The sequence below is a fragment of the Ochotona curzoniae genome, unplaced genomic scaffold, assembly GCF_017591425.1.
Source record: "Ochotona curzoniae isolate NIBS_2020 unplaced genomic scaffold, NIBS_Ocur_1.0 contig_883, whole genome shotgun sequence".
In the NCBI taxonomy this organism is placed as follows: Eukaryota; Metazoa; Chordata; class Mammalia; order Lagomorpha; family Ochotonidae; genus Ochotona; species Ochotona curzoniae.
Window position 1 is genome coordinate 66,605,743 of NW_024466599.1, and position 23,361 is coordinate 66,629,103.

The 23,361-nt window shown below is 35.8% G+C and overlaps 1 protein-coding gene across 17 annotated transcripts in view; it reads right to left on the reverse strand.

Moving 5' to 3' along the window:
- The window catches only part of NRXN1 (neurexin 1), a 1,050,610-nt gene that overhangs the window by 918,987 nt on the left and 108,262 nt on the right, over positions 1–23,361 (reverse strand). For 10 of the 17 annotated variants that reach the window (XM_040993712.1, XM_040993722.1, XM_040993718.1 and 7 more), the window contains one exon: positions 23,190–23,201. The exons of the other annotated variants lie outside the window; for them this stretch is intronic. In XM_040993712.1, coding sequence (XP_040849646.1) covers positions 23,190–23,201 — 12 coding nt within the window. The remainder of the gene's footprint in view (positions 1–23,189; positions 23,202–23,361) is intronic. 17 annotated transcript variants of the gene reach the window in all.

A 23,361-nucleotide genomic window follows, 5' to 3' on the forward strand; every position in this document is an offset into this window, starting at 1 on the left:
TTGTTTCAATGACTCCCACAGACTGAAAAAAATCACTAAGTTATAAACTCAGTCATTACTTGAATCAATGGCTAGTTATAATTAATTATTTTTATAATAAAATAACATGAAAATTAGGAGAAAATTCTTGTGCTTTGACCTCTTTTCCTAAATAAAGACTAGTGATAGTGGGAAAATGTTTATTGCTAAACTATGGATTGTCCTGAAGTAAAAATGAATTTATAGAACTAGATCTAAGTAAAATTTCACTTTTATGCAAACAAAACTGTGGTTTTCTTAAGGCAAGGGCAAATATTTTTCAACATATTCATTTATTTCCTCATTCATCCGTCCATTGATTCAATATTTATTTTTGAAAACCTCTACTTGTATCATGTATTTAATATAACTACACTAGCATACAATACAAAAAGTCTTTAGTACCTTTACGAAAATATGTAGTACTATAAACTTTCTCACACATGTCATTTCTTATACTAATTTATCTTTTAATTCCTTTTTCTATGATCTTTTTGAAGTACTCTTATATATGTGAAAATCCCTGACTTGAAAAGCATGCAATATTATTGGGATACACATGCAGCTGTATCAGATACTGCATATAAAGATAGCTCTGACTTTAAGGAAACAGGGAAGAGGACAGTGATGAGGGCTGTTATTTCAAAACAGATGGAGAGGGAAGACCTCCTTTCAGAAAGTGACACTTGAAGAGGGACTACAAAGAATCAGGAAAACCTATGGTGCCCATGTCTGCAGGAAAAACATGCAGATGGAACATCAGGTCAAAAGGCTCTGACACAGAACACTACATTGACCAGGCATACCACACTTGATAAAGAATTCTTAAACATGGAAGAGTATCAAGAATAATTGCGGAGAGCAGTTGTGCTGCTTCTATTACAAAGTATGATCAGCCGTGGGGAAGTCAGAGCTTCTGGATGGTTTATATTCCATTCAATGCAAAATGTGCCATTAATGCAATGGTATTTAATCACTCTTAGCATGAGATGTATTTTTCACACATCACATCATATGCAATGTTAAAGAATTTGCCTGTGGTTCACCAGATTTAAAGTCACCTGATAGCTCCGAACTTCGCAGAGAGCACCATGTAATAGTGGTTATGATTAATATTTTAGAACTTTCATGACACCAAATTCTAGGCCACTCTGAAAAATCCTGACTTTAAAGTTCTACTGAGTCTGATATATTATTACAAATTATCTAAGTAATCTGTATTTCAACATACTTGGCATATGTTATACATGTGTGCAACTGGAATACATGTATGTACATACAGTACACTGAAGCATTAATGAGTTAAGTGACAGTTGCCATTTGTCACTCAAGTTTTATTCCAAAAAATAAATTACTCAGCCGTAATTTTGGGTTCTGCCGAGGTCATGCTTTCCTTGGGCATCCCCAACCAATGACTAACAACAGCAGGATGAAGGAAAGGAAACAGAGCATTAGGACTCAGCCATTTCCACCCAGGGCAGGGCTCCTCTACTCGACAATCTTAGCTGCAGACTTCTCCACAGAATTGCAAGAGACATTATTAACCCTGGATGGTTGAGGCTTGCCCCACTTCCACCATAATCTCCCTCTGCATTAATCTTCACACTTGTTACCCTTCAAAAGCCTGACACATTTGGCAATGTGTTCCATGGAGGGTCCAAGTGATGAACACATTATTTATGAATGTACATGAAATATCTATTACTTTACTAATTAGAGAAGATATAGGTATTATTGAAATTCTTTTCTTTAGCAACAATCTGCTCAATGTTGAAAACAAATATCAAAGCTGAATATATTCTGCTGAAATACTAAAGGGGACTTTTGCAAAATAAAACATTCGACATCTTTGTAGAATTCTTAATGAGAACTTAACTGGCAAGATACCCTCATCAAAACATCTACTTACTGGTTTGGTTCAAGATTGTTTTATGGAATCTTACCTAAATTGCTAAATTATTAAGGGGCAAAATGATGTTTCTTAGGAGCTGGTCTGGTATTTGAAATGCTCTGACCCCATAATAAGGATGAGTGAAGAAAATATTTATTATTCTTACAGAATTGACAGCATAGGGCCGGGCACCATAGCCTAACAGCTAAAGTTCCCTCCTTGCACATGCCAGAATCCCATATGGGCATTGGTTTGCATCCCGATGGCCCTGCTCCCTATTCAGCTCCCTGCTTGTGGCCTGGGAAAGCAGTTGAGGACAGCCCAAAGCCTTGGGACCATGCACCTGTGTAAGAGACCTGGGAGAGGTTCCTGGCTCCTGGCTTTGGATCGGCTCAGCTCTGGCCATTGTGGCCATTTGGGGAGTGAATCAATGGATAGAAGATCTCTCCCTCTATTTCCCCTACTCTCTGTATATTTGACTTTCCAATAAAAAATAAATAAAATAAGTCTTAAGGAACTTGTAGCATAATACAATTATGTAGGAAAGTATTAAAATTATACTGTCATAAAATTCAAGATATAAATTCACAAGTCTGCACTGATTCAACAAAATAAAATCATTTGCTATTGAGTAATTCTATAGTGCTATAGGTGTCCTTCAATTTTTTCCAGGATGTAATTCACTAAAATCAGAGATCCTTCCCCAAAATTTCATAAATGAGTTTGGAGAAATTGTGTTAATTTTTCTTCTCTTTCAGAAAAATGATTTTCAAGTCAGGTGGAATTAGAGTTAAGATTTTACTCTGATCAGTCATTTGGCATTTTCTATTTTCTACATACTTTCACAGCAGCACAAACATTTTAATTAACATGCTTGAGGCACATAAAAATAACTGGAATAATATGCGCCATGTTTTATCGTTAAGTTCACATTATACTATCCAAAACCATTGATCATGTAAAATATTTATGATCTTACTTCACATTAATGCTAATGCATTGGTGGGTTCCTCATATGATACAAGCAAATACTTCAAAACCAATTCCTCAACAGTTACTGATTCCCTAGAAAAAGATGTTATTTTAGAAATGTTGTTTAACATTTTTGAGTAAACTGAAAGGTGAAAAAGTGCTTCATCTCTAATTTAAAAAGGTAAATCACATCACAAGAGGGTTCAAATTAGCTCACCAGGTCTCCATTAGGTTATATTTTCCCTAAAAATATGAAATGATACTGCCATTATTCCTTCACACTTGAATCAAATGTAATCAGTAGTAATCTTCCAGAAACTTAAAATTCCAGTAGAATTAAATAATTTTCCTCTGAGCATAATTCTCATCACAAATGAATTGCCACAAGAGTGAAGAACCAGGGCTGGTATTGTGTTACAGGGCATTAAACCACTGCCTGGCCTAAGCCCTAAGAGTCCCAGCTGTTCCAATGGATTGCTCTCCTTGCCTGCTGTCGCCCCTCAGAAGCAATGGAAGAAGCCCCTGCTTATTTTCTCTTCCTTAAAACAAGGAGGTTGTACTAGGGGGTCAATGTGTTAGGTATTTTTAGATGCTAGGCGACAAAAAATAAAAGGAGTAGGGTGGATTCTGACAGATAGCCACAGAAAGGAAGTTCATCTAAAAGCAGTCAAATTCTGAACAATCTAAAAACTTCTACGAAATACACTTTGTCTATAATCCTCCAAGGCTTTTAAAATTGGTATTACTGGACAAGCTATCTCAAAATTGTCTCAGGCCCTTCAATCTATATGCAGCAATCTAGAAAAGTGCCAATAATATGAAACAATGAGATTCATATAAGAGACATAAGAGGGTATAAAAGTGTCATTTTACTCTTTACAAAATCCTATTATAGAGTTGGATGCCAGTGTTTCTAATATCGTACCTCTCTCTAAGTCATCCAAATGTTGTTGAATAGCACTTCTTCCAAGAAACATAGTTATTATGGGAAATACACACAAAATACCTGAGCTTATATCTAAATGCATATTTACTGGGAGACTATTATGTGCAAGATGCAGTCCCAAGCCAGCTGGCATAAATCACATGATTACAGGAATGATTCCTGCCCTTGTAGGGCTTATAATCTACAGAGACAAGAAAGAAAAAATTACTAATTAAGTGATTCACATATGTTTTTGAAAATAGTGTACTACAGACTTTTAAGGATAAAGATAAAAGAACAAAATTTACTGGTAGGGACAAATTAGGGGGAGAAAAGTTCAGAGTAGACTTTAGTGAGGCAAAATCTAAGCAAAGCCTTTCAATTATGAGACAGTTAAAGCCAGCATTCTGAATGGCTGCAATAGGCACATTCCTGAGATGGCATGTGTCACACGGGTGAAGAACATCAAAGGACGTCAGTGTGACAGAGGCAGAGAGAACGAGGTCTGAGAGGTCCCTGGGTGACAATGCTGTGAAGGGGCCTACTAAAGTGACTTTCACTTTAAGTTTGGCAGAAATGGAGACAATACAGTATTGCAACAAATAGGAAAGGGGCACACCTAAACAGATCCATTCTGGTGAAATAGGATATGAAAATCGAAAGCAAAACTTATGGGCCTAAGCATTTCCAAGTCTATGAACTTGCGCAGTAGGGTTGACTTCCTTCTTTCTTCTATGTCTAATTGAGCCTAACTGAAATATGAATATTTTATAAGTTTGGTCATGCAGATACAAGAGAATGCTTTCCACCAATTCTGTCCTGTGATGGAGGATTAGCAGCTGCTCAGTATGGTATATCTTACCTTGATGCTTCTACCACAAATGTCTTTTCCAAACACTGACCATCGCTCATTTTAGAATTGTTCTAAAACTTCCCTCCGGTATTTTAATATCAGATACATGAATCAATCAACAACAACAACAAAAACCTCTAATATAAGCAAGGAACCATTCCAGGTGGCAAGGGGGACATACAGAATTTGAAACATAGTTACAGATATTAACAAGAACAGGATGTAAATAAAAAATAAAATATTCACATAAAAACTGTAACTATAGGGTCCAGCACAGTAGCCTACTGGCTAAGGTCCCTGCCTTGAATGTACCAGAATCCCATACAGGAATCAGTTCTAATCCTGGCAACCCCACTTCCCATCCAGCTTCTTGCTTTTGGCCTGAGAAAGCAGTTGAGGATGGCCCAAAGACTTACGACCCCATATTTGTATGGGAGACCTGGAAGAAACTCCTGGCTCCTGTCTTTGGATCAGCGCAGCTCTGGCCATTGCAGTTGCTTGGGGGGTGAATCATCAGATTGAAGATCTTCCTCTCTGTGTCTCCTCCTGTGAAACTGACTTTCTAATAAAAATAAATAATCTTTTTAAAAAATCCTCTAATTGTGCACTACTCAGTAATATAAAGTGAATAAGCTAGGAAGACATGAAAATATATGGGTGAATCTTAAATTCATTGTGAAGAATAAAAGGAAACATATGCAAGAGGACGTTATGTGGATTTCTGTGTATATAAAATGGAGGTTAGTCAATTTGACCAGAGGCATATCAATGGTTGCCTGGATCCAGCAACGAACTTCCTAATGGAAAAATGTTCTGCATCTTGATTGTAGCATTGTTTTAAAAAGTGCACAGAGCTGGGGCCAGTGCAATGGCTTAAATGGTTAATATCCCTATTGCAAGCACCAGCATCCCATCTGCGGAGTTGATGCACGTCCCAACTTCTGCACTTCACGTCCAGCTCCCTCCTAATAGAATGGGAAAGCAGCGGAAGGTGGGCCAAAGCCTTGGGAACTTGCACCCACAAGGATGACCGAAGAAGCTCCTGGTTCCTAGCTTCGGATTGGGGATCAGTTCAACTCCAGCTGTTGCAGCTACCTGGGGAGTGTACCGGCAGATGGGACATCTTTCTTTCTGTACTTATTTCTCTGTACATTCATTCTTCCAATAAAAATTTAAAAGCTTTCAAAAAATCTGTAAATATACAGAAACATCAAAATTTATCAAACTGTAAACCTTAAGTGAGTATCATTTCTCTTTTTTTAAATTGTTCCTCCATGCAATTGATGCCAGCAAAAAAAAAACATTTGTAATAACAATTGATCATATGAATTAGATGATCAAACAACACTACATCTTCAAACTTAGCTTTATTTAGAAAAAAGCTAACTAAGTTTAATCTGGTTGGTCAGATATAATTTCCAAATATTACCTGACTTGCTCTATGCCTAGGAATTTTATTTAGTTTGAAAAAGCTCTGCAGTAAATTGTGACTAATTTTGCTCCTAGTCAGTCCACATTTTGCTAAACTACTTTCAAAGTCTTTATGCTTCTGTTAGTAAAATTCTTTCACCTTAGAATTGTTTTTTTTCTGCTAGTTTACTTCTCATAACTGCCTCACTATCATACTCTCTCATTACTTTCAATAGAACATTCCAAGATTTTAATTACAGTTTTGTATATTAAGTCCTGGTAATTACAGCTTCTACCTGGAACACTGTTCAAAATATACATCAGTGAGGAAGGTATGTGTCTTAAGTCTACATCAAAAAAGGATAGATTTTTAAAACTTTTGCCTTAAAAGCTATCATATATGTATGGTTTCCAAGAATTACAACATATTGCTATGAAATTTCAAACAAAACAAAAAGCAATGGTCTTAGAAAGTGAGAAAATACATGTAAAGGGGATGTCATATATTCTTTATATGATTGAATTTTGGTATAATTTTATATGAGATTATCTTCGAACTGTTCTAAGACATAAATTCTCATATTTAAATTTATAATTTCATGCAAAATTGCTTCACATAAAAGTCTTTTTAAGCGATGTTTATGAGGCCATTTTTTCCTTCCTACATTTCCTTCATAAAATGTCACATTACTTGACAGCCAGAACCTGGTTGGAAGGACCCAAAGCCAGGACCTAGGAACTCAATCTGTGTGGGAGACAAAAACCCAATTACCAGTTCATCACCACTGCCTCCCGGATGTGCACTGGCAGGAAGCTGGAGTCAGAAGCCAGAGCTGAGAATCCAACTCAGCTATTCTAGTGAGGGACACGGACGGGTGACACCTGGGTGTCCCAGTCGACATCTCAATCACTAGGCCAAATGCGTTTTCGTAAGTTGTTGTTTAGCTAATGTAAACACAAGGAGTAAATTGGGAGGCAGGTGTCTAGCCTCGCAGTTAAGATGATCATCCCCTATCAGAATACCTGGGTCATCCTGAAAGGCAGAGACCTGGTTCCATTCAAAGGTTCTGTCACTCATGATGTGACAGTGATCCAAGCTGTGATCTGATCCAAGCCTGCTGCTGGCAGATAGCAAGGGAATGATTCAGCAGAGAAGCATACTCTGTATTTTTTTTTTCTATCTGCCTCACAAATAAATAAATAAATGAATACTTAATTGCTTGAAAATTAAAGTCTCTTTGTTAAACTAGAGAAAAACATGTTCTACGAAAGCTTTTGTTCATCACACTGAATATCTAAGCAGTTATACTGGATTTTCAACATAATGTCTATTTTGGAAAGCAAATTCAGGATTCTTGCAGACAGACTGAAAATTATTTCTTAATTTAGATGACTCAAAGAAATACCTGTCAAACAGGGAGTTAAGATTTCTGAATGCAGACCAAACTTTCAAAAGAAGTAAGATATATTTTCTGATGGAGTTGGCAACAAATTGTTCAGCAGAGACATAAATAATTAAAATCAAATCACAGTCACCAAAATAACGTTCTCAAGCAATGGACTGACTTTCAATTCATTTTTCCTGTGATTTTCTGAAACTACAAAATACAAGCATCAGCAGCAAATCTCCTCATCGATCATTTGAATTAGCAGGATTCTGTAATTTCTAAAGTACTCATCACTTGCATCTCACAGTATAGAACTGAAACTCATCAGATAAAGCTGGTCCCAGAGGTACTACAACTTTAAATGCTTTTGTAATGACAAAGAAAATAAGGTGAAATAGGACTTAAGGTCTTCTTCACTATTTAAATCCCATGACTCTTCCTCTGTTCATAGTATAATACAGTCATTTAGAAATTCTATGTGGAACCTTTTTCAAATGCTAGATAAGAAAAGAGGAGAGAGGTCCCAAATCTCTAATCTGAAAAGAGATTGTCAAAGAGTTCTATTTGACAAGGCTTGATTTTCAAGAATTACACGACATTATTATAAAATGGCAAACAGACCAGATGCAGTTGTTTTTAGGCAGAGAGCATGCTCTTTATTCTCCTACCATCATTAGATCTGCACCCTGCTTTCCAAGAGTTTATGCTGCTGCATGCGAATGACCAATTGTATTAACAAAAGTACCTGTGTTAAAAACAAACAACAAAAGCAAACAAAAAAGAGAATCACCAAAGAATCCAAGGGGTAGATTATGTCCATTCCTTTCTGAAGACATGCTGCACTTGTTTTTGTAATATTCAATTCAGCATAGGAAAAGAAAATATGTCTAAGTTTTTTTTTTCCTAGCAGTTGTTGCTACCAATTAATCAGACGACAGGAGCAAAAATATTTAGAAAAGGTGGGGAGGAGCGAACACATTAGGAAACAGATTTGAAAATGACCGTAGCTTGCTCAGGACATCTGGAGAAAGAATTACTGATGAATCCACTGAGCAGAGTTATTAGTAACAGTTAGTAGCTCTTAAGGATCATGAAAACAATGGGAGGTACTGCAGAAGTCATAATAGGTAATAAACAACAACACATTCCTGTGCAAAATAGCATTTCAATATGCTATTTTTAAGTTAGAAAGTATGACACAGGAGCAAAGGTGACATGAGACTTTATAAACCACTTTCATATTCTTGTTTACAATAAACTTTTCTGGCATAACCTAACTATGTGATAGTATCTGGCAGAATTTAGTCAGTCATGCAGTTCATGATGCACATCTGTCAACATACTAAATTCTTTCACATCAAAGCCATCAGTAAAAATCCTGAACAGCAGCTGTAGTGAATACTTAGGCACTGTGGAAGATACAGAAGATGCTGTATAAGGCATGCAGAGATATTGCCACAGTATGTTATAACTAAAGGCATAAGACCCAAAAGATGTCAGAATGACATTTTTATGAAAATTAAGAACTTAATTAAAAAATAATCAGAATTATTCAATGTAGAGTAGCATCCATATTATAAAGAGAAAACTGATCAATGCACAAGTAGAAAAAAGAAATAATATGTATCCACAGAGAGACACAAGGGACTAAAATGTTCTCAATATTTGTCTTCCAATTGGTGATATGGGCAAATTAAAGCCAGGTGTGGCTATAATAACAATTGGGACAATGCTAGATTTGTAAATGCATGATAAGTTAAAATTCTCAGATCCTCAATGCACTCTATACATCATATTCCATCATATGTCAACTTTCCAGTAGACAGATACACATGTGGAAGCCCATCATTTAAACCTGTAGAACTCTATACCTCTACACCTCTAGAACCTAGGATTATTATCCAGTTGAGAGTATCAGGTCTAAGTTATCATTATATGATGTTATATATAGCATATATCATATACCATTATATAATGTTAAAAATATACTTTTTATTACCATGCATAAGGAGGGCACACATTAGAACACACACACTTGAAAATGAGCATGGCTTACTCAGGAAAGCTGGAGTAACAAATACAGGTGAAATTATTGAATAATGGGGCATTTAATGGTCATGAACTTAACGGGGAATGCTGCAAGATTCATATGACAGGCAATTAAAAACAAATATTCTCATGCAGTATCATTTCAGGATGCTATTTCTAAGTTAGAAAGGGTGACACATGCAAAGGGGAAAGCAGGTAGAGCATCTTGGAAAAGCATAATTAGTTGTAAAAATGTTAAATACTTCACTCAAAACACTCTTACACAAAGTTAGCTGTGCTGGCAAATACCATGATGTCGCTTTCCACTGAGCAAATGGCTCCAAAGCACTTTTTATGGTAAATTTGAACTTGCTTGACTTACAATGAGACTTGTCATGTTTTGATATAATCCATAAATTCAAAGGGTAAAATGTGAAATGCAGGCTGTAGCAGATTTAGAATATTGTAGATTAAAAGACTCATTTGTTATTCACAGTCTTGAATAAAAGACCTATGTTGAAACAACAGGCAATGTGATAGGCTATGTGAATAAGGGTAAGGTCTTTTTCTACCTGTCTTCTCTGTACTGTGAGCCCACCACGGTGGTCCTCAGTTGCCTACAAAGAACCCTTAAGCCACCTCTTGATAGCCATAAGTGGACTATCATTCTGTGCAACAAACACATCTTCTTTCATAACACAATTTGACCCAAAGAAATGAGCTAAATCAGGATGGCCAATCAAAACACTTGAATTCAATATAACATTGACATCTTTCATTCTAAGCATTCTTGTAGCCCATTTTTCACTACAACTTGTAAAGAAAAATCTTGAAGTAGCTAAATATTAGTCTATATATGTGATGTTTTCAAATGGTTCCAACAATTTCAGAAACTAAAAGAAGTTAAAAATGATTATCTGCTAAGTCAAGAATGGACCATCCTGAAACTTGTCTTTATTTTTTTTAAGATTTGTTTGATGGTAATAGAAATGGAGGAATAGACATGCAGAAAAATACACAAAGGGAGAGTCATGGTGAACATCTGCCATCTACCATCACATTCCACAAATCGCTACAAGAGCCAGACTACACCAGGCAGAAGCCAGATGCCAGCAACTCCACTAGAGCCTCTCTTGTGGGTAGTAGGAACCCAACGATGTGGACCATCATATGTTGCCTTCCCAGGAGCATTATCAGCTAGCTGGATTGAAAATGCAACAGTAGGGACTAGAACCAGTGCTCCTATATAGGATAATGCATTGCAAGCAGCAGTATGACTCACTGTAACACAACACAGCCTCCTCATTTGGTTTTCCAGTGGTATCTTTCGGGCCCCCTTTTGCATTTACATTCAACTGCTTCCAATTTTTAGGACAAGCAATCCTATATCAGAGATCCCAGTGTTTACATCATAGCGGCAGGTTTTACTTACGCCGTTCTGCCTAAAACATTTTCACCTATGCTTTACGTATGTTGTTCTGCCTGAAACATTTTTACCTACGTCAGCCAAAAGTAATGCTATCCTGAAGATTTTCACATTCTAAACACCAGAACTGTTGGTAGGCTACATCATAATGCTAAAGGTAGTGAGGGTTTCAGATTTCATTCAGGTTGTTGATCAACTGACCCAAGAAGTTGAGATGTGTCTTGGATAATCCAGAAGAACTCAAAGTAATCAGAATATATTGTGACTTCAGAAGAAGGGTCAAAAAAATAGAATATTCTATACTGTAAGTAACATAAGCCCCCCTGAAAAATTTTTTTAAAGCAAAAATAAAACTTAAATACTCCTAACTTAGAGTTTTCAGAGAATACGGGACATCTGACACGAGGGATTGGCCTCAGTGAGTCCCATGTAATAAACTCGTATTTTCTTTTAATTTGCTATGGCATCAATAGAAAACTGATATACTACCAAATTATATCAGTCTGGTAATTACCCATTATTTCCCAAGACTGAAATCATGGAGTAGGGATGCTTGTTCTTGTAAATAATTTTTATATCACTGATAAGAACTGCATGCAAAAATGTCTTCATCTACTGAGCTCTAAGTCTCCCTAGGACAGAAAACATGACTCTAATTTTTGTGTTTAAAGCACCTTGAATAGAAATTTACTAGAAATTTTTTTTAAATAATGGATATCGGAATTTATTCCTTGTAGTAGAATTCCGATATCAACTCCTGACAGAAAGGAAGGGTTGATTTATGGAGATCTGAGTGATTAGATATTCAGTATGAGTCAGCAAATGCTAACAGTGACCACACCATAATACACACGCACACACACATCCACTTCTGACCTTAGATGACATTAGCAGGGGCATTTTTGCAGGAAAGGATCATGCCTCTATTTTACTAAGTTCAGCTCAGTCACTGCAAGTGACTCATTTTGGACTTGAATATGCAAAGTATTCTATTAGAGCAAATCCAAAGCAGGATGAGATGGCCAGGAAAGAGAAGAAGATTTAAAACACAAGGATACCTTTAGAGACTAAAGATGTGAAATTCTCAAGAGAAAAACCTGGGTTTTGGCATGACTGTGAGATGATATATTTATAGAAATCACTAAAAATACTGGAAACAAACAAACAAAAAATACTGGAAACAGAGTAATACTGCTTATATTCAGATAAGCTGGATACATAGTCCACCATAAAAACTTAATTCATATCTTAGGAAGCGATGATAATAGCATAAAATGATATCTAACTGATCACAGTTTCAGTAGGAAGATTTGAATAAAGCCTTCACAGTCTTCAAAATGCTAGCACTTGGTGAGGTAACACGTCCCCTGGCCTTTTTCCATTCTCTCAGAAGTTTTATTTATGTTCTCACCTCAAATGTTCTTGATGTTCATTTATCCCAGTCTCTCAGAAATCTCAGTTAATGTCTAACTCTCCCAATTTTACCCAAGAACAGAATTCAAGGACAGAAATGAACTCATTTTTTCATCATATATTATCTTTTAATGAATAAAAGCATTTAAGCAAAAGACACCAAAAGCAAGCTGAGGTTTTTCTCACAGAGCAATACAGGACAAAAGCCTTATCTGATTTATGCTAAAGCCAGTTTTTATTAAAAAAGGATCTAAATATTCCAATCAAGGAAATTAAAAAGAAAAAAACACCGCTATTTGTGTAGTTTAAAAGCAAAGCTACATTATTGCTGCCTGATCAACTAAATTAAGCACACCTTACGGTGTATTGTTGATTTGTTTGGTTTGTTTTTTGAGTTCCTACTAATGCAAATCACTTTGAAATGAATAAGGATGCCTCACACAAAAAATGTTTCGCATTTTCTTCCACCCCATCCTCAACCTTTCTTCCTTCTTCAACTGTGAGTAAATGAAGTCATTAAGGATAAATAACTTTTGAGTACATTTTTTCAAGTGTTTGTGGTTTAAAAAGTTCTGCCTTATAAAACTTGAAAACCATTTCATTTTATTTGAGTCACCCAGAGACATCTAACTCTTTTTTGTGTTCTATTAAACATTCACCATATTCTAGAAATACATGTTTTGCTGCTATTCATATCTTTAATTTCCAAAACCAAAAGAGGTACACTCTGCTACACACATTTTATAAATGAGGAAAATGAGGTTCAGACAATTATAAAACACTGTTCCAAAAATGACATACCTAAAACATAACAGATGTGGGGACTAATGTGGTTTTTTCTTAATTGTGATTATCTTATCTTTGGCTACATATTTTTCAATATGACTGATGATAGAAGTAAATATTACATATAACGAGGCTCCCAAGAGTTATCTGCTTTACGTGGTTTATGGTAGGAGTAACAGTGGCTTATGATAATTGAATATAGTGCTAACAAAAGTAAACGTGACCAAAAATATCAGGCTTCCCCCTGCCCTGGCAACAAATAGGCTTTGCTAATGGATTCCAATTTTGCACACATTTCACTGAGGTTAACTTAGGGGTAGGACAATGCCATATGCTTCACTCACATTTAAATGTACTTCGTCAGTGTCTGGTGTCATCAGATTTCTACTTAAGAAATCTTTTAAATATTATGCTATTATTATTTTTTGCAACAGAAAAGAGCCATAGAAAAATTCATCGTTGAAAGGAACAATGTTGAGCCTCTATCCCCCGAGTCCCCCAGATCATATGGAATATGTAATCATCCACAGATAAGAGCTTCCCTGTACCTTAAGTTGCTCACAAACTACATCACTCTTCGTATCTTTTCCACCTGGAGTAATCACATCTTGCTACATGATCATCCCTTTCTCTAATCGGACAGAAAGTAGCATTCAGTTAACATCAGCTTCAGCACCATCTCCCATTTCCTTAAACTCAACCATTCTTTTAACCACTCTTGAGGTATTTCAGGAATCTGATAATATATCTCCATATAACTTCTATGTTTGAGATTGTCATTTCTGATATTTCAGAAGCATATTGCTGCTCTGTTTCCACAGGCTCCAAGTTGTAAATGTCTTCCCTTAAGGCAGGATCTGAACAAAAATGATATATGCTTATTTTATTTAATGCCCCTATCATGCTAAATTGTGTGTTTGGGGGAAGACACTACAATCAACATTTCCATTATATAGAGAGATATTTAAAACATATTCGTTTAATGGCAGCTCAGTATTTGCTGTTCAGACTTCTCCTCATTTGCAAACCTTTGCCATGGCTTATTCCTGCAAATGATTCATGCACATATGTGGATATGTGTGAGTGATAGAATATCATGAAAAGAATTCGAGAATTATCACAGATTCAGTTGAATTTTTCTTTGTTAAAGCATGAAGTCTGAACTTTGCAACAGTTTTGGTGACCTATAGCAGGAAGGTTTGAAGGAACCAAGTGACATCTTTATATATATAAAAGCTAATTGTTCAGTCTCAGAGTCAAAGGGAATACCCGACTAAATAACGCATCCTCTTTATCCTTTCAACACGGGCAAACTTTTCGTATTTCAAGCTTATAGTAAGACTTGTAATGCAGATGGAATATGGAGTGAGTTTACAAGTTATGCAGGCCTGTAAGAAAACAAAATCCTTTACGCGATGAAGATCAAATTACAAGCTTTGGAAGCACAGAAGTCAATTGACAGAGGTAGCAGTCTACTTAAAGAATCTTCCACTTTGTGGCAAAGGAAATGAGTGGTTGAAAAATACCAAAGTCCATCTGCCATTGACCTATTGAATAACATTCTCTGCTTCATTCCACAAAAATCCCTACTTTAAAATATGTGTCCTAGGTGATTTGGGCAGCAAAGGTGAGAGAACAAACAGATCAGGACGTTACAATGCATCAAGATTTTTACAGGTATTTTAGTGACAGTATAACAGGAAATGGGTTACTTCAGCTGCCTTGGTCAAAGAGCTGTCCTCCTCTAATTACAGCATGTCGTCTAGTTGGGTAAATGACACACACAAGGTGGTTTAACATGAAACAAGGATACTGAGCCAAATATGTTATGGACATCAGTCCTATAGATAAAAGGATGATATCAAACCACTACTTCCAACCACTACCTGTCATCAACTCAGGTGTTGGTTTTCTTTGGGCTCAATCAGCTTCTTCCATCTTCCACCACACTGCTTGTCTCCTGATGTTAGCCAATTCTCCTTAACAGATGCCACAGGTCACAGAATGTACAGATATGTACAAGAATGTACAGAATCTGAGGAATGTACAGGAATCTGAGCACACTATCAGGAAGGCAAAGCAAAATGCACACCCTACTGATTGTCCCTCAGACAATTCATTATGTTATTTAAACAAATATTCACTTGAGCTATAGTCATACCAAGCCATCACATAATTCCTTTAGGTCAGCATAGCATCAGGAGTGCACATCTACCCAGCTTGGCAGAGATTTCTGGCAAATTTTGCTACTAACAATCTATGAATACCTAAGTTGCTGTGTGAACTAAGGTATTCCTGTGACCTGAAACAATAATTTGACAATCTAGCGATTTCCATTTCTCTGGAAGCACTTTAATATGAATTTGACAGCTTTTTTAAGTGGCTTGATTTCATTTTCCCAAAATATTTTTAACTTTATAATAATTTTTAATTTTATTTTGGCATTATAATACTAAGAACAGAAAACAAAATGGAAAATTGTGTCAGCTGACCAAGTAAACCAAGCTAAAAATATTTTTGAACTGCTCATATAATATCATTGTCTAAATTATTTCATTCATTGTTTCAGAAGTATATTTTTATCATCTATAATAGGGTTACACAGCAAATGAAATTTTTCAAGATTTACTTATTTGGAAAAATAAACAAGAAAAACAGACACATATACAAAGAGAAACAGAAAAAGAGAACATGATTTCTGCCTGCTGGTTCACTCCCCAAACAGCCACAACAGCCGGTCTTTGCCAGCATGAAGTTGGGATTTAGTAACTGCAAGCTGGACTTCTGTATATTTGGAAAAGTCCCAGTCACTTGGGCCATTCTCTACTGCATCCTCAGCTGCATCAGCAAGGTGTTGTCTCAGAAGCACCATGGCCAGGTCTCTAAATGTGAATCTGATATGGGATGTCAGTATCCTAAGCGATGACTTAAACCATTGTACTACAACTTGAGATATAGAATATCTCTTTAATGGAAGAAAATGTTCTCAGTTCACAGATTTTGTAATGTCCATGTAGTTGGATGAAAGTAAATACGGATAAATATTGGATATTATTTCAGCTGTTTCTATTCTGAATAGGCTATGTGGCCATAGGCATGAGGCAATTCATAGGCCAATAAGCTATACAAGAAACAGAACTGCATTTGGTATAACAGGTATGTGTATGAGAAGTGTAAGTTGACTGTGTAAAGGCATATCCCCCAAAATGGCAACTGCTACTATCGATATGGTTATGTTTGCTAATGTCAAAATTTTGGCTGGCATTGTGATGCAGTGAGTTAAGCCACTTTTGTCCATGGTTTCAGCATCCTATCGGGCTACCTGTTCAAGTTCCATCTGCTCAACTTCCAATCCTTCCAATCCCTGCCACTGCACCTAGGAAAGCAGGGGAAGACGGTCCAACTGCTGGGATCCCTGACCAATCACAAGCAGATCCGGAAGCATTTACACATTTCTTATTGCAGTCTGGTACAGCAGCAGTCATTTTAGTCTTTTTTTCTAAATTTTTTAAAAATATTATTGGAAAGCCAGATATACAAAGGAAAAGAGACAGAGGAAGATCTTCCGTCCATTGATTCACTCCTTAGGTGGCCATGACAGCTGGTGCCAAACCAATCCAAAGTCAGGAGCCAGGAGCTTTTCCGGGTCTTCCACATGGGTGCAGGGTCCCAAGGCTTTGGGCCATCCTCAACTGCTTTCCCAGGACACAAGCAGGGAGCTGGATGGGCCGCTGGGATTAGAACCAATGTCCATATGGGATCCTGGTATGTGTAAGGCAAGGCTTTAGCCTCTAGGCTACTGTGCCAGGCCCCCTGTTAGTCTTTCTGAGAGTAAACCAGCAAATGGAAGATTTCTTTTTCTGTCTATCCATTTCTCTGTAACTCTGCGTTTCAAGTAAATAAAGACGTTTTTAAACACCTTGAAAAACATCTATTCTGGAAAACTCAGCTTGATACTACATGCAACAGACCCAAACTTCCCAAGTGATTACAGTAGCCATCACGAAGATTAAATGAAATCCCTCTCTCCCTAATGGATAATGAAGACATTCATTTTAAGTGGAAATATGTCCTCAGCAACTGCAGGGATTGTTTTGGCTGATATTTAAAGTGGGCGTTTCTTAGTGTTATATTTTTCAGAGATATAAATTCTTGAGAAATTATCTAGCTGAACAAAAATCATTTATCTTAAGGCTGGGTAAAAGCCAAAGACCCCTTGTATTTGTGCAGTAAAATAAGGATGGAAGAAGCATGCATCTGGTTCTCCTTGCTAGAAGTGAAAAATCAGCTCCATGACCATCAACTGCTATATCTATTTCATCCTTGGACACTTTCCCTCTGACACTTATTGTCAAATGATTCCTCCCAATGCACCATGCTATTTAGAGGAGCCAAACTTCCAAAAGCTTTCTTCATGTTACATAAATGGACGCAAAAACACCACCGTATGAAATATTACTATTTCTTCCTAAAAGAAATGTTCCTTTAAAATTAATTATAAGAGAAATTGTAAAGGAGATCCCCAAGAATCAGTGTTTGTAGCAACAGTTTTCAAAACCCTTCCACAGTCTGAAGGCTTCCAGGATTGTACAGGGAATGAAGAATATAAAAAAGCTCAGAACTGAGGCCTTTTTTTTTTTTGCCCCAAATTCAGTAACAATACTTTTGTCTTTATTGATCTTGTTTGTCCTTCGTAGGATGCTTACAACTTGGTGAAAGAGGGGGATTTGAATGTTAGTATACCATGAGAAAGCAAAACTAATTTCCAAAGTGAAATCCAAAAAGGGAACAGCAGTGGGACAGTAAGCCAACCCTCTGCCTTGCAGTGCTGACATCCCATCTGGGGAGCTGCCCCCTTCTGAAGCCAGCTTCCTGCTTATGGTCTGAGAAAGCAGAGGCAAAAGGCAAGTCCTTGGGGCCTTGCACCCACGTGGGAGACCTAGAAGAAGCTTCTAGCTCCCAGCTTGGGATCAGCTCAGCTCTGGCCATGGTGGCCATTTGGGGAATGAACAAGCAGATAAATATCTCTTTCTCTCTTCCTCTCTCTGTGAAATCTTCATTAAAAAAAAAAGTAAATTTTCAAAAAAGAAAAAAAAAACAAGAGATATTTGCAAATCTCTTTAGTCAAAGCATCCTAAAACAAACATTTATTGTGTACCTAAAATGCCAGCACTTTTCTAGAGGCTGTTAACTATGCATCAGGACAGAACAGAAATTTCTGCTCTGACAGAGTTTATATTCTGATGGGAGGAAGACAGACCACACATAAATAGTTAACAAATTAAATGAGACATCTTAAAATCATGCTAAATGTTAATAACTCTGAAAGAGAATCCAGATCCAAGCATGGGAGTTCTACACATCTGGGATCCATACCTAAATAATTTTTCCCTTACAATTTAGTGTTCAAGGGAGGTAGTTTAGGAGGCAGTTGTAGTACTAACTGCAAATTCTGTAGCAATACAAATCATTCATTGAAAATATGGAGTTTTTGTTAGTCCTAGCTCACAAGAAATGATTTTATTATCTTCCTGCCTCCTTCAACCCATTAACTTGTACCTAAAGCATAACTTTGCTAATGAACTCCTAGGTTTGCTCAAAAACCTCGGAGTACAGATAATTCATTTTTAAATTCATGCAATCCAAACATGTATGATAATTTCTTTACTATCACAATTAATTAAAAACTCTTAAGAAACTTTGCAATCTGATACGTAACATTCCTCTCAGTAGCAAGTATTTTTATCAGCCAATGAAACAGACCATAAATCTTATGGATATGACATGGATTTACTTGTCTGATATTAAAAAAAGATCAGAATGGGATCTATACCTAGGTCTTACGACTTCATGACTCATACTCACCCCGGTATGAGATAGAACTTACAATCTCAAATAGAAGCCTTCAAAATGAGAAAGAATGACTACCAATCACAATTGATTCCTTCACATCACCTTTATATTTTACTTTGGAATAAGATGTTAACCCTGTATCATCATTATCAGCACATAATTAGAGCAGGATCTTTGAAATCTCCTTAAGGTGGATTATTCTGCATCAGTGAACTCAGTTCAAAGTCCTCCATAATACATCAGCCTTTACATTTCACAGAGTGCCCTCGCTGTGCTCTCCTCCGAGGATGTTAATCCACCATGAGTCTAATGAAGTTACTGTTTAGTTCATCAGTTTTTATACTATAAGATGACTGACATTTTGTCTTTTTGAGGACATACAATTTATACTGAGTTTAAAAGTAAGTCTTATGGCATATCATAATAGAAACCATGAGGTTAAAATGAGTTCACAGAAATTAATAAATTTACAACATCACATACAATTGCATACCTATTATCTTAAGGTAAGTGCAACAGGGAATCACATTTAGAAATCTTAAAATATTTAAACACAGAAATGCACTGATTTCATTTCCATACAAACCGGTTGCTGTGCATTTGCCAGGGCACACAAAAGTGAAACCGAAAGGACACTTTGTTAGAAATAGACTGCAGGTTTAAGAAACAATATGAATGATAGAGACAAAAATAGTATATACAGACGGACCCCACATAACAATTTGCATTATTGTGATAATTAACTCCTCTCTTTTTACTTCTTTTTTGGTCTGCTCCAACTCTCCATGTTCTCATATATACAACCTCTTCCCGTATATACTCCCTTTATACAGCTAGTTTGTGAAAATTGAAAATTTAATATAGAGTAAGAAAAATGTCCTATAAAAGCAACAGTTACAAATAAATAGAAGCCTCTTGGAATGAGGAAGCTGACATTTTATTAGTAGTAATTGACATTAAATACATAGCTACACTTACAATGAATATTGAGAGGGAAGAAGTACCAGCCTCCAACCAAAGTATCTTTATTGAGCTGATTTTTGCTAACCAACAGTGCTGAGCAATTAACCAGCTATTCTGGCTGGATTTACACATAGAATCTATTTTTAATTTTCCTGAAATATTTAGATATTTTGCTCTACTACCATTAGCAGAAAATATAAACAATCAATTCAATGTTGGAATGTAGTGTCCAGTTAGAGATACACACAGAGAAAAAAAGGACACACACATGTGCACACACACACACACACAAACACACACACAATAAATTCTCAATAAATAAAGCTAAATTTAGATAGAAAGGAGAAAAGAACTAGAGTTAATGATACTAACATCAGAGAGACATTTCAAGCCAAAGAGAATGGAAACAAAATTTCATGGAGACTATCTACTTTCATCTACCAACAGCCTGCACAAATAAAGCTGTCTCTGGATCACATTTCTTCAGCTGTACCAAAGAAAGCTATAACTTATTAAATCAAACTTATTTCTAAATACATTCCTATGTATTCTTAGTTTCAAAATGTAAAAAGAGATCTAAGTCATCAATTTCAACAACAACAAAAAAATTAGTGAAATAAAAGCTCTTGCATTCTGTTTCTGGGCAATAGTGTCTATTATTTCCAGTTTATTTTCCTCCTTTTATTTTATTCTTCCAGCATGTAACAGTGATCCCTAACACGTGTCCTAGTGATTTAGTCACTTTTTCTCATGTTCAAATGGTGAGGGATTCTGAAGTTTCCAAGCTATGACAAAACATGTAGTGGCTCTAGGATGACACATCACAAAGTGATACCAATGCTTACCTCTGGAGAAAGGACTGAAGAAGTTATCAAAAGGAATGGTCTTACAAACGTTACTTATTTTTAATGAAGCATACTCATCTACCACTAGGCACTTAAACATTTAAAAAATACAAAATATTCATACAGAAGGAATTAGGATGATAATGATGATGTTCTGGGACCCAGTTTTACTTCTGGATTCACAAAGAGATTATCCACGGAGGGTTCATTCCAGAGACCCTGAATTCATGAAAAATGGCATCAAGAGAAAGGCTCCGGTACAAAATTATGACACAAATATTTGGTAAACATGACTTTACAACACAAATCAGTTTTTACATTGATCATGCTTAACCTTTCTTTTTCTTTTTCCTAAGTAGTATGCAGGTGGATAAAGATACAATGTAAACTTTTTTTTTTTACTGAAATATGTGACAAACAGCACATGAGAGGTTGATTTAGGAATGATTTTGATTTTCTGCATCCCTAGAAAACTTTCTACCACTCTCATAGTACAATCATTCTGTTGCTTATGCTAACTTGCCAGCACCTTTTATTTTTATTCATCATGACTCACTGAACGTGAATGTCTTTCCAAGGTCACTACTGTATTTTTGTTACAGAATGGAGATGCTGAATTTGTTTACAATGAGCTAAGACTTATAAATCACATTTCTCACTTCCACATATCCAGATAACCAACATGTAATGATGAATACCTATATTTACAAGATATTCAAACCTATCATAAAATCTTCCCTGATCATTTTATATCAGAAAGTATCTCTGTCCCACTAGTAAAAGAATAACGCAAGGGAAAATTAAACTCTTTTTTTGGTAGCTTTATATAGATTGAGGTATAAAATTGGATGGAAATTGTCATGATAAAAATATGATATTTGATATATATGAGAACAGAAAGCATTTGAAACAAAATAGCAATATTAAATTGATACATAACATTAATTATATTAAAGTAAATGCCAATTGAATACAAACATTCTCTATTCCATATGTAGAATTATATGGCAGTATAATCAATAAGTTATTTAGAATCACTTTTTAAGAAAATATGTAAGTGTGTAAACTTAGAAATTTTATGCATATAAACACACTTTATAAATATAGACATACACAATGCAAGTACATATACATATATTTTACTCATCCAGCAAAATAAAATATTATGATATTGTCTATGCCACCCTGAGTCCTAATACCATGGTGGAAATTTTCCACTAAAGAGGAAACAGTCAATAGAAGTTTGGCCTCAAGTAAAAACATTGAGGAAAAAAGGGCAATTAGCACACACAATTTCCAAAACAATTGATAGATTAATTTGCATAGTTGCTAGAAGCTGAAAATGAGATTAAACTACTCAAGAGGGTTGAAAAGAACAAAACTGCAAGAGTACTTTTGTTTTGGGTCAACATGTCTTGACAACATTTGTCTCTAGAGCCCTGTCTTTCATATTTAACACTCTGATATCCATCCTTACATATTGCTTGGCTCTTATTCAGCTGTTTCAGGAAGTAGAAAGTTTACATTACTAAGGATGCAAATCCAAAGGGTTGTAACTGAACTTTGGAGCCAATTCACTGTATTAACAGTCTAAGCATAACAAAGATTCCTAGAATCCAATGATTAGGTACATACCTGCATTTAAGATACTAATCTTAAAATATGTATAAATACAAATATATACTGTTATATTCTCTAACAGACATTAGTTGTACACCAACCACTTTGGTTCAGTGACAAAACACAAGGTGGATGGTTGTAAACAGCAAAACGAACATGCTTCCAGGTATTACAATACCTTAGAGGCGCACACACATCTAACTTACCAAGTGATTCAGGAATGCACAGCTGGATGATAATGTTCTCAAGACAAAGTTAGTTACTACACATAAAAACACAGGCTGTTTTGCTCCTCTGTTTGTCTGCTTCATGATACTCCCTTTTCAGGCAAGGTTAACATACATAAATATGACATCTAGCAAACCACAAGACAATAAGCCCACATAGTTCAATTTCAGTGGGGCACATGCTTAATTGATTTACATCTATAATAAAGAATGGGTGAGGCAGGTGTACTTCTAATACGAATATTCAAGGATGATGTATTTGTGATTATTATACTCTATACGTAACAACCACAAGCAAAACCAATACCAAAACCTGTAGCTAGTTTCTGAATTTGCTAATTACGCAAGTAACTGATGTAGGAAAAAAAAAGCACTCTATGGAGAAAGGAGAAAGAATGTAACAGAAAAAAAACGGACAAAATTTTCTTACCTTAAATTTATAAAATGTTTATTAACAGATACCTACCTCCCAGTGCCCATTACCAATGCCAAAAGGTGTAAATATATTTGCGTAACAGACACACTATAATCAATCAAGAAGATATTAAGAAGAAATAAAATAATGTAATACCTTTACTTTTACCTATATATTTGATGGAATGGTCCATGAAGAAAAGGTTTCCAGACACAGAGAATAAAGAGGAGAAAAACAACAATAAGAATTATGACTATACGCAAATGTGCTGATATCCAAAGATTAAACAAGAATGTACAAATACGTTTTTGAAGACAATGAGGATGCA